This window comes from Azolla caroliniana, unplaced genomic scaffold, assembly GCF_043228905.1.
Source record: "Azolla caroliniana isolate FFs.n. ecotype wild unplaced genomic scaffold, voAzoCaro1.0.p SCAF_8, whole genome shotgun sequence".
NCBI classification, from domain to species: Eukaryota; Viridiplantae; Streptophyta; class Polypodiopsida; order Salviniales; family Salviniaceae; genus Azolla; species Azolla caroliniana.
The window spans coordinates 17852504-17865238 of NW_028230443.1; the positions used below are offsets into that span (position 1 = coordinate 17852504).

At 50.0% G+C, this 12735-nt stretch overlaps 1 protein-coding gene across 1 annotated transcript; it reads left to right on the forward strand.

Moving 5' to 3' along the window:
* The first annotated feature begins 565 nt into the window (after positions 1–565).
* On the forward strand, positions 566–1525 carry LOC147861200 (uncharacterized). Its single transcript, XM_087323792.1, has 2 exons — positions 566–798; positions 832–1525. The coding sequence occupies exons 1-2, from the start codon at positions 613–615 to the stop codon at positions 1402–1404; spliced, it is 759 nt and encodes a 252-aa protein (XP_087179918.1). The 5' UTR covers positions 566–612; the 3' UTR covers positions 1405–1525.
* Positions 1526–12735: the final 11210 nt, after the last annotated feature.

Consider the following 12735-nt stretch of genomic DNA (forward strand, 5'->3'; position numbering starts at 1 on the left):
ATCTGCTGCTGCCGACGACGCCGCCTGTTGTCGCTGCTGCTGCTGACGCCGCCGTCGCCTGCTGCCGTCGTCGCCGTCGTCTGTCGACGGTCGTCGTCGTCTGCTGCCGCCGTCTGCCGTCTGCCGTCTGCCGACTGTTGCCTGCTGCTGCCTCCGTTTTCTGCTGCTGACGTCTGCAGACTGCCGCCGTCGTCTGCAACTACTGTCTGCTGCCACCGTCGTCTGCAACTGCTGTCTGCTGCCGTCGTCGTCTGCAACCGCTGTCAGCCGCCGTCTGCTGCCGCTGCCGACTGTCGCCGTCCGCCGTCGTCTGACGTTTAACGTCTGCCGCCATCGCCGTCGTCTGACATCTAACGTTTGCCGCCGTCGCCGTCGTCGTCGGTTCTTGGCCATCGTCGTCACCCGTCGCTGTTGTGGGAAATCGGTGCCCTTGTCGCCGTCGTTGTTGTCATCGGTGTCGACCGTCGCTATCACCTACACTTCTTACGGCGTCGTGACGAGAGAGTACAAATGTGCTTCTACACTTGTACCTAGCGCGCAAGACATTGATGCTCGGCTAAGTTTTTTCTGCCCTTTTTGACTTTTTCTTTCGTTTATTCTTTGAATTACAACATGACTTCTCGACGAAACCATAAGGAAACACACGACGAAATGATAAGTAAGGAAGAATTTTTAGATGTCCTTAACCGGTTAGTAAAATTTGAAAAATGGGCGAAAGAAATTGAAGCTGAAAAACAAAAAGATAAGGAAGAAAAAGAACTACTTTTTGCGGAAATAGCGAAACTTAAGGTAGACAATGTGAACCTCCGAAAACAAGTTAAAGACCTCGAGATATCTAGGGAAGATGGTGAAATATCTTCCCTAGAGGATATTAAGGACGAGATAAAAAAGGTTAAAGAAGAGGTTAAAAGTGATATGGAATTAGCTAAAACTGGGTGGGTTGATGTAGTAAAACGTAATATTAAAAAAGAACTAAAGGATGAAAACATTGTAAACACCACCCTCGAGGAAGAAAAAATGCGTCACGCTCGACGCCTAAATGTACGAGTTACTGGGCTCAAGGAAGGGGCATCTCCGGATGAAGATGCACAAACATTAGGGAAAATGTTAGGGTACGAAGCCCTACCAATCACTAAAACCTGGAGGGTAGGGCGTGACACAACTAGGAAAAGAGCTTTAGTCCTTCAGTTTAAGGACTCAGAATCTAGAATCGCCTTTTTTAAAAAGAGACCAATTCTTCGAGGCTTGGGCGGGGAGCCTATCTACCTCGATGAAGACTTGACCAAGATGCAAATTGAGCATCGTAAAACTTGTATGCCGCGAGTCATACAAGCTCGTAAAGAGGGGCATCGTGCTTTCTACCGGGACGGACGTGTCATAATAAATGATCGTGCCGCCAATTGACGGCGTGTGGCCCATGTGACAGATAATAAACTTAGGATCACTTTATGGAACTGTAACGGCGCACTTTGGACACATCCTGGCCGTCTAGAGGAGATTTTGAAAGTATCTGATATACTTTTTGTAGTAGAAACCCATCAAAGCCCAAATCGAGGACTGCCACGAGTTGACGGTTTTCGTTGGGAATCTGTCTTTAGACAAACCTCACGTCGACACACTACTAGAGGGTCTGGGGGGGTTGCGATATTATTTCGGAAAGAGATAAATAATAGGATAGAAATACTAAAGTCAGACCCAGAAGCCCGTTTTATGTGGGTGAAAGTCCTCACCAGTAAGGATCAGGTGATATTTATCGCAGTTTGTTACTTCCCCCCGAAAGGGTCCCGCTACAATATGGCTGGAGAGGCGAGTATAGTTGATGAAGGAACGCCACATGGGCCTTCTCCATACGAACCTTTGTCGGATGACATAATCCGATATTCTTCTCAAGGGGAAGTCTTCCTGGTAGGAGATTTCAATGCGAGAACCCAGTCCCGACAATGCACAATATTTCAGATGGATAGAAACCTAGAAATGGTTAATGTCGACCCTTTAGCCTTAGGCATAACACGTACATCGAAGGATCAAGGTGCGGATGCCACAAGCTTTGGCCATCATCTGCTTGAACTTGGAAGCCGACACCAGATGATCATATATAATGGCTTAGCCAAGTGGCCGGGCTCGGAAGAGCTCACATGTTTCCCACATGGAGGAGGGGAAAGCACCGTTGATTATCTAATAGGACGCCCTGAAGCTACCCACATGGTTAGCTCCTTCCGGGTGGCCCCATGCCCCATTGGGGCAGACCATACCTTCCTATACTTTGAGCTAAAATGTGACACCTCCCACACCACCAACTCTAGTAAACCAACCCATCACACTATAATACATTTCACGCATGAGCTCGCGGACATCTACTCTCGACATGTTCAAGCCCATCTTTCCTCGTTTGATTCTTCCTTGCCTTTAGAGAACCTCACTACAGACCTCACACACATCCTTCACTCAGCCGCCACTAGTAGCTTCCCATACACGAAAGACTCCAATCATAGTAGAATAGGGTCTATGCCACAAAACAAGTGGTATGACGAGGATTGTAGAGAGTTGTATAGACAACTTAAAGTATCGCGACTCAGTGGTACTATCTCCTTAGTACAGGCTCGCAAAGAGATGCGCAAGATGACACGTCGTAAAAGACGAGCTTGGGAAGCATCTCAATATTGGGAACTCTACCATATGCTCATGAGTAGGGATTGTGCCCTTGCATGGAAGAGACTACGGGAACCGAGACCACAAACACCCATCGAGGATCCCAATATTTGGCACACATATACCGAGAGACTCTACCATGTCCCGAACCAACCACCCATTCCAATGCCCTCCACACCTCGACCTACCATGGGGACACTTTTCACGACCTCTAGGGTCACGAAGGTCATAAAAAAATTACAACATAGGAAATCCATGGACCACACAGGATTGCGAGCCGAGCACATCATATATGCTCGAGAGTGCCTAGCTCCCCTTCTCACTCTAATCTTCAACCGCGCCCTCGCCGAGGGTTTTCCACCACAATGGGCCATGAACACTGTGGCCCCTATACATAAAGGAGGGGACCCAATGGACCCAAATACATATAGGACCATTATGATAGGTCATACGCTTGCTAAACTATATGGTGCAGTAATGGAAGCGGAGCTCAGTGATTATATGGAAACATTAAGTCTTCGAGCACCTGAGCAGGCTGGCTTTAGACGAGCCTTCTCCACTATTGACCACATCTTCACACTTAGGTGCTTAATTGACCAAACAAAGGCTCGTAAGAAGAAACTATATTGTTGCTTTGTGGACTTTCGCAAAGCCTTTGATACAGTACCTAGGGAGAGGTTGTTTGATAGACTTAAGAGCTTGGAGATACCAAATGACATGATTTGGGCCATTTATGCCCTATATGAGCAAGTCTATGGGCGCGTAAGATGCCCAGGTGGCCTATCCGATTGTTTCACTAGCACCATTGGTGTAAAACAGGGTTGCCCCCTATCACCGACTCTTTTTGGGATCTACATTGATGAGATCACTGATTTTATTGCTCGTAAGGGAGGCAAAGGAGTGGCTATTGGGGATACGCAAGTTAGTCTCTTACTCTACGCAGACGACATTGTCTTGCTCTCGGAGTCGGAACACGACCTACAAAAGCATCTTAATGCCCTAGATGACTTTTGTACACAACGAGGACTGGTAGTGAATCTAGCGAAAACTAAAGTCCTTATCTTTCATACATCGTCCAGAGTTAGGAGTAAATGTCACCTCATCCTCTCTCATAAACTAGTTGAGGTGGTGGGATCTTATGTATACTTGGGAGTCACTTTTAGTGCTCGCTCAGGTAAATTCTCGATGACCCAGGCAGCCAAAGATAGGCTAACGAGAGGATATGCATCCCTCTCACTCTTAGAGAGACAATGCCACCAAGCATACTTTCAAGAGCCACGGACTAAGGGATGGCTTTTCGACTCATTAGTGACCCCGTCCCTCATGTATGCATCAGTAGTATGGGCTCCAGGTCTACCATCTTTCATGTGGACGCAATTGGAGAGACCTTTAGTGGTGATGTTATCACGTCAACTCCGAAGCAAATCGACAGTACCACATGACATTATTAGAGCGGAGTTTAGCCTACCCCCGATGTTAGTAGAAGCACTCTTTCAAGTGGTAGCTTTTATTCATCGGATACATAGTCAACCACAAGATAGGATATCCCGTCGAGCCTTTGAGGCATCCCGATCCTTACATGTGTCTGGAGACACCAACTCTTGGTACAGCATTGTGGTGAGTTGGTTATTTGCAAATGGCATAGACATTAATAACCTACCTCCCCTTAAGTACAACCATGGGACTGATCAAACTTTAATCTCTCGTGAAGATCGTAATAAAGTGATACGCCAAGAAATATGGCAAATCTACACTCGATACAAATGGATCACCCCACGAGAGCCACTCCCATCTAAAATGGTGTACTATAAGGAACACTTCTTGCACTTCTCTAAGTTAGGGTTTATTACACGACCAAGATACCTAGATACTTTCTTATCAAATGCACTAAGGGTGGCCATTGGACAACTTAGGATATCATCTCACCAACTTGAGATTGAGAATGGTCGAGCTAATAGAGTCCCTAGAGAGGAAAGGCTATGTAGGTTATGCCACATAGAGATAGAGGATGAGTATCACTTCACATGCAAGTGCCCAACTTATGCCGAGATACGGGCGGAATACCAAGACATACTAGGACCCTCTCCCACCCTCTCCAAACTATTAGATACCCCGAGTGTAAAGAGACTAGGTAGGTATATCTTAGAGCTAAAACAACATAGGGAGGATAAATTACAAAGTGTTAATCATAACCCTTTTACTACTCATCAACATGTACCTAGTGTAATTTTTCAGGAACATGGGGAGACGATGAATGTGGATACACTTATGCCGCTCGGCCTCTCCCTTGAGGAAGCAGAAATACAAAGAGCAACCAAACGTCCTCGGATGTTGGGCTTCAACACAAGTCAACGTGGAGTAGAAAAGATTAAGAAGATAAGGGAACGTGAGCTACGTCGACTCGAAGCTATGGTTGGGGTACCTCTTACATGGGGACCACGGGCCACATCCACATCATGGCAACCCTTTGACCCCCCGCTTCTCTTCAAGAGACTTGGATGGAAATGAAATTAGGCCTAGTATAGAATCATTCTCATTGTAGAACATGTTTTTTATATACAACATGTTTGTTGTTTTCTTAGAACTATTTAGCTTAAACTCTATTTTATCTTATTTTTATTTTTACTTTCGATGAATGGGTAAATATCCCATTTTTGTTGTACACCATTTGTCTCATGGGCCAATTTTGGCCTTAGAAGACGTTAATATATCTTTCTTTCTTTCTTTCTTTCTTTCTTTCTTTCTCTCTCTCGCATGGATGTGCGCACAAGACCACATCGCCTTTATACCTTAGGGATCTTATGGGGCATTTCTAGCACCATACCCTTTTCCCCTATTATTATTACAAATACATTATGTACGTGTGCAACGTTGCACATCGCTCTTTGGCTCTCGTTGCTCGGGTTTCTGCTTGTGGACGAAAATCTTCACGACATCCGCCCCCACCTAACCGCACATCCACCGGTATGTGCCAAAACATAGGGGAGAAAACATGAGATTTTGGGCCACGACGACCGGCCGAGTCCTTAGCACCCTCGTGGGCCCGCCCGGTTTTGTCCTCCACTTCGAGCAAGACCACCCCGTCCACACGAACCACCGCCGCCTTCCGGTCCACCATCCTCGCCGAAGGGTCTCGAACCGTCGGCGCCATCCGATCCGCCACACTCGACGATGTTCGCCGAGTCGTTGCCTCCACCCGATCCGCCACGTCCACCGTGGGGCCTCGAACCACCGACTACATCCGACCCGTTGTATCCGATCCCCGTGCTTTCCTCCCCGTTCGGTTCTCCCGAACGTCGTCGCCGACCCGGTTGCTCTTCCTTTGTCCGCCTCGTATATCCTCCGGATGCGCTCCTGGTCGCATGCCGAATTCCGCCCTTTGCGTTCCGCACACCTCGGCGTGCCGATTCTCTCCGCTCCGCGCTTGCCTTCCGTAGGCTTTCCCCGTTGTTCGCCGTGCTCTCTCGTGGTAGAGCGTACTGTCATCCCGACCTCCGTGTCGGTGTCCCTCGAGGCTCTCATTACCGCTTTGCCTCGACTTGCGCCCTCTTGGCCCACTTGGCCTTGCATGCCCTCCGGGAAGCCACGCTTCCTCTTCTCGGCGCGTAGCCCGTTGCTCTCCACGCACCTTCTTCGGTTCTCAAGACACGACTCTCCGCTCATGCCGATCGCGCTCGGCCCATGTCGTCGGTCTTGGTGTTTCGCCGCGCCATCCTTCGTCCCGTGCTTGCCTCTCGAAGGCTTGACCCGACTGTCATCGTCGGTCAATCGTTGTCGCCCATCCGCCGTATGCATGCTTGTGTCTTGGCCCTCCACCGACCGTATTGCATGCATCTCATGTCGCACTTCCGCCATAGACCTGACCTCCGCGTCGGTCTCCAACTCCTCGCCAACACCCACCGCTTCTTCGTTCTCCTTTCTATCCGCGACTGCCGATGCCTCACGGGTAGGTGTGAAGGGTTCCTCCCACTCTCGGTCCACCACCGAGTTCTCGCCTCTCAAAGCTCAATCGGTCCATCGTTTCGGGTCACTCATTGACGCTCTCTCGGATGCATGCTCATTCTTGGGCCCTTCACCGACCGTAGTGCATGCTTCGTGTTACGCCCTTCATCCGCCATAGACCCGACCTCCGCGTCGGCCACTTCTTCCTTTGTCACCGTAGCCCGTTCCGACCCGAGCTCACCATCTTGGACCCACTCGTCCATCATCTCATACGGGATACCCGCTCCAATAACTTTGTCCGCTCCGGCCTCCGACTCCTCGGCGCCACCCTCCATCTCTCCGGTCTCACGTTGATCCGCAACCGCCGAAGTCTCTAGAATGGGTGTGGAAGGTCCCTCTCGCTCTCGGTCTTCTAGCCAGCCGTGATCATCGTGCCCACTAGGGCTCCTCAATACGCTCAGCGGCTCTCGTCGCGTGTTGTGACCCGTCCTCCCCAATCTCCAATCATGCCGACTTAGTCATCGCCCGGATCGGTCTCGGCCAATCGAGTTCCGGTTTGGTCGGCTCCCTTCCGTAATCGTAACCGGCCGGTACATGTTTGTCCGCGCAAATCCGGCCTTGCCGGTTCTTCTTCGGTTTGGCCCCGGTTGACCAAACCCCGCTTCACTCTTCTTCCGCTCCGCCTCCCGGTCGGGTCGTATTACCGACCGCTCATCTTTCGGTCAGGTCGGTTCCCGACTCGCTCCTCGATGCCGCTCCGGACCTCTCCTTCGGTCTTTTCGCACGTGCCCACTCCGGGCCTCTCATCCTCACGGCCACCGCCCATCTCTCCGGTCTTATGTCCGCGCTCGGGCGCAACCGCCGAAGTCTCCGGCCCCGGTGTCGAGGGATCTCGCCTCCGTTCGCTACCAACCTCCTCTTCGTCATTTCGATTGCCTGCCTTGCCGCCGCCACCGTCCGTCTCTCTAGGTCTCACACCGGCTCTCGGGCCAGTTGCCGGAGTCTCTAAGACCGGTGTGCGGAAGGTCACGGCACCGCCGCTCGTCTCCTCTTCTTCCTCGATTTCGCAAGCCTCGAGTATGCTCGCGAAATCCTCGTAGAACGTTTCGGGCGACCGCGTCCCAAAACTTTCGCCCACTCTCGAAGTGGCGTCCTTTGCTCCCTAGATATCGGCCTCATCCATGGCCGTCCTCTGTCCACAAGTCGAAAGGGTCATTCGCTCCGCACCCTCTCCCACATCGTCGCCGTGGTCGCCCGCCTTGCCGCCGCCACCGTTCGTTACCCTAGGTCTCACGCGGGCACTCGGGCCGGCCGCCGGGGTCTCTTGAACCGGTGCGTGTAAGGTAGCAACGCCGCCGCTCGTTGATGCTATGCCCGTAGCCACCTCCATTCGGAGATCATCGTCCGTGGTTACCCCGCCTCCGTATATGCAAGCATCAATTATGCTTGCCGCCTCCTCTTCCACGGTCTCCTTACCGTTGTCTCGGTTGCCCGCCTTGCCGCCGCCACCACCCGTCGCTCTAGGTCTCACGCGGCAATCGGGCCGACCGCCGGTGCCTCTAGGGCCGGTGTGTGTAAGGTTGCGGCACCGCCGCTTGTCTCCTCCTCACTCGGTGTTCGGGCCGCCATGTCCCGAATCCATAGTTATCGGCCTCCATGGCCGTCCATTCGCCGCAAGACGAGAGGGTCGCTCTTTCCGCACCCTCTCCCATGTCACCATCGTGGTCGCCCGCCTTGCCTCCACCACCACCCGTCACTCTAGGTCTCACACCGGCTCTCGGACCGGTTGCCGGAGTCTCTAGGCCCGGTGTGCGTAAGGTCCCGGCACCACCACCCGTCTTCTCCCCACTCGATGTTTCGGGCCTCCATGCCCGAATTCCCTCATGTCTGCTCGAATCGGAGATCGCCGCCTCACCGTCCCCGACCTTGTCCTTGGTCAATCTTTCTCCGCATGTCGAGAGGGTGGCTCGCTGCGCACCCTCTCCCGTGGTACCGATGTACCATTCTCTTTCGGCCTCCTCATCCTCCGATCCGCTCGGGCCCGACTCCGCAATAAGCCCTTCTTCGGCTTCAACTTGTGCCTCTACGATCTCGGACGCTTCCCGCACCAAGGCTTCGATGTCGAGGTCCTCCGAACCGATTTGTGTTGAGCTCTCTTCCGGAATGGAAGCTTTGCTCAAGAAGAAGAAGAATGAACAAGAGACTGGATCGAACAAGAGGAAGATGGAGACAAGATGAACAACAAGATGTATTAAAACGAAATGAACAATTACAGAATGGTGGCCGCATAGGCCGCACCAAACGACTACTCGAAACCCTAACCGACGAAGATGAAGATAAAGATAAAGAATCCCTAACCCTAACCCTAACGCTTGACCTATGTGGTATACCTCGCACACTCAAAATAGGCAACCCTCACAATGGTGCCTTCCCTCTCCTTTTATAGCACAAGGAGGGAAGACCGTTTACAAAAACGAGACTAAAATATCCCATTTCATTCAAAGGGGATATTTGCCTTGATTTGGGGAGGGTGAGATTGATGGCCCCTTAACTCCCACCTCCTCACAAACAACTAGGTACCTATGTACCGCATAGTACCTCTCTCTCTCTCTTGCGTGGATGTGCGCACAAGACCACATCACCTTTATACCTTAGGGATCTTATGGGGCATTTCTAGCACCATACCCTTTGCCCCTATTATTATTACAAATACATTATGTACGTGTGCAATGTTGCACATCGCTCTTTGGTTCTCGTTGCTCGTGTTTCCGATCGTGGACGAAAATCTTCACGACAACGGCATAGAACGACATGAAGGTTTCCACCACTTGATTGAGGAAGTGCCCTCCTTGGTCACTTATTAGCTCGATCGGGCATCCATACCTGCACCAGATATATTCATACAAGAATTTTTCTGTCGACACCGAGGTGTTGTCGTGCAAGGCTTTGGTTTGCATCGCCGGTGGTTTAAATGGACCAACAAAATCCAGTCCCCATTTTTGAAATGGTTCTAACGGCAATACTAGCTGGTGCGGCATCCTAGCTTGTTCGGTTGGTTGGCCCATTCACTGACATAGATCGCATTCTTTAGCATACCAGACCGCATCTTTCAATGTTGTCGGCCACCATAGGCCACTCTGCCATATCTTTCTTGCCGTAGCATCTCCGGCGTCATGGCCTTCGGCAACTCCGCAGTATGCTTCTCGTAGTATTATATCCTTCTCGTCGCTGCGCACCGCCCGTCACCATATACCGTCTGCGCCTTTGTGGTATAGTGTGTCCCGTAATAAACAGAAGTGCCGGCTTTGTACTGCTAGGTGTTTCCTCTCGTCCCGGTTCATCTCCTCCGGAGGCAATCCGGTGCTCAGAAATTGTTGCATATTCGTTAGCCACTTATCTTCTTGTGCCACCGTTTCATCTGTTGCCATTTCCGTTGTCGTGAAGATTTTTGGCAATAGTGTGAAAATCCCATAAAACGTACGAAATCGAGTATGAATCACATAGTACAATAATTGTGAAGATAACATTTTAAATAAATTTAATATCTAAGTACAAAATGATGGAGGTTTCAAATGCACTTTATTACACGAGAAACGGACAACTAAATGTCAAGATATGAGGGTATCAAGTTTGTAAAAGGAAAAGAGAAAATTGTGAGATATCCCACATAGGCACGACAAATACAACTCTCATCATATATAAGGTGGAGCAAAAGATATTATCCTTGTGTTTATGTGTGGAGCATAGAGAGAGGTCAAGGTAACTTGAACTAAGAGTGGAGGTGGGCTAGCTACTCGTAAAGGGTTTTGGTCAACCAAAACCGGACCGGCGATGGAGCCGGTGATCCGGCGACGGCACCGGTAACCGACGGCATCCGGCGACTAGATAAATAAATATATATATATATATACATATTTACATATATACAAGGAGGGCAAGTAAGGATTCAAACCTTGCACCTCCAAGTTAGGAGTCAATTGGCTTACCATTAAGCCATACTATTTAGTTGAAATTATATTTCTATCATTGTACTTTTATATGTAAATTCTCATACATGAGAGCTAAAATGAGTGACATGGTTATCATGCACCACATGTAATACATAAGCGCCAAATGGCAAACATGCAATTTATGCATGTCTTGTACCCTCACATGCATCATATGCATGAGAGCATCTATAAAAGAGGGAAGGGGGAGGAGAAAAGACACAGTTTTTTTTATGAAAATTAAGAGGAAGAAATTCGTTATCAAATTGATCGTGTAATCTCAACTTCTCTCTTTCCCAATCTATCTTTAGTACTTTCTCGCCAAAGCTTGTATCGACTCTAAATCCTTCTAGTCCAGAACCCCGGCGGTTCCGCCTCACGATCTGCGCGTAGTGACGGATCTTCACGACATAATTAAGTGGTGAACCCGACGTGAAAGAGGCAGTAGGAAGGATCAAGTCGAGATTAATACTTGGAGATGGTGTCCTCAAGCAACCAAGCAGGAGAGCTCGAAAGGATGATGCTAATCGTCGAGCAAATGATGAGATCTCGGGACAACGACGCGAGCGTGGAGAAGGCTGTCGATCGTGTCGTAGAGCTCGAGGGCCAATTCGATGGAAGGAACGTTATGAAGTTCCTTGATGCATATAAGAGGGAGATGAATCAAAGGGACGTGTCCGAGGCACGTCAAATCGCAAGCTTCAAGAGAGTTGTCGCCAACAACATCCAAAGACGCGTCATCGAGCTTCAAGAAGGAAAGACAACATGGTCCGAGTTCGAGAAAACGATACTAGCGGAGTTCGTGACTGAAGACTCAACGAGGATGACTCGACATGCCCTGATGAAGTGGATAGAGAAGAAGAATAAGAAGATGAGCGTCTCGAGGGTGTACGACGAATTCGACCACATGTTTAGTCGTCTCCCCAATACGGACCAAGGCCGTGGACATAAAGGATAGACGGGAGTTGGGGACTCTTCTCGAAGATGATACCCAAGCAAATGGGCTCGTAGCGGACTGGATCGCGGTGAAGCGGGCATGCAATAGGCTCGACAAGCGTCGCCAATGGGTTGATGACACCGACTTGACGGGACCGACTACCACGGAGAAAGCAAGACCGCCGAAAGTAGCTGAGCCGCCAAGACAAAGTAACGTGGAAGAAAAGAAGATTGTTGACGACATCATTGAAGAGCTAGCGAAGAAGTTCGAGAAGGTCACGCTAGCCAACATGAATCATCGGGGCCCTAAAGGAAAAGAACCCTTTAGATGTGTGTGGTGCGATAGCATGGACCACATCAGAAGGGATTGTGCGAGCCTTCGAGAGGCGATTCAACAAAATATCGTATACATAGAGGACAACATGATCTGCTCAAGCGAGACTAGAAGACCCCTACGGGGGAATTTCGGAAGAGGAGGAATGAAGAGATCTATGGAGGATGCCGATGCGACTCATGTGGATGCGATGACTATGCTGCGTCGGCCGGAATAAGAGTCGGGAAAGACAAGACTGAAGCTGCTAGAGCGGGAGCAAAGTTTTGGACTTCCATTCTCGAATATGAGAAGAAGAGAAAAATCACATCGAACGAGGTAGAGCTTGCGGACCGAAGCATGCAAAGCATAACCGGGTGGTCGGATCCGGTGGACGACAACACCATACTCGCAGAGGTGATGTGCGACAACCACGAGGTGTTCGTCGAAGAAAAGAGAAAGAGAATAGAAGAGCAAGGCCCATCTAAAAGACATGAAACAAGGACTGCGAAAAAGAAGGACGATGCGGAGACGAGTCGACCTTTACAATTGGAGGAACGAGAATCAAGCCGAAAAGGGGAGCCGAGCATACGAGTTGAAGAAACAGTGCGGCCCGTGAAGGTTGGTGTCGAAGACCCCACTCGGAGGACAAGGACTATACCTACCTATAAGCTAAGGTCGGACATAGAATCCCGGCGGTTCCGCCTCACGATCCGCGCGTAGTGACGGATCTTCACGACACCGCGGTGACTCGAAATAGCTCAGAATCCGGAAACTCGTCCGGGACTCCGTCACCATTCTTGCCGGAATCTAACTGGCTCAAATAGTCTACTACTGCATGCTGTATGCCGGGTCGGTGGAATATTTCGAACTCAAATTCCTGCAACAGTAACGTCCACCGTGCCAACTTAC

What these genes read in the sequence shown, in the direction of transcription:
- LOC147861200 (XM_087323792.1), top strand. Translation starts at nt 613, where the DNA reads ATGACTTCTCGACGAAACCATAAGGAAACACACGACGAAATGATAAGT. An exon ending in CGAAACTTAAGGTAGACAAT is followed by an intron (nt 799 to 831) that starts GTGAACCTCCGA and finishes AAAGACCTCGAG; the next exon opens with ATATCTAGGGAAGATGGTGA.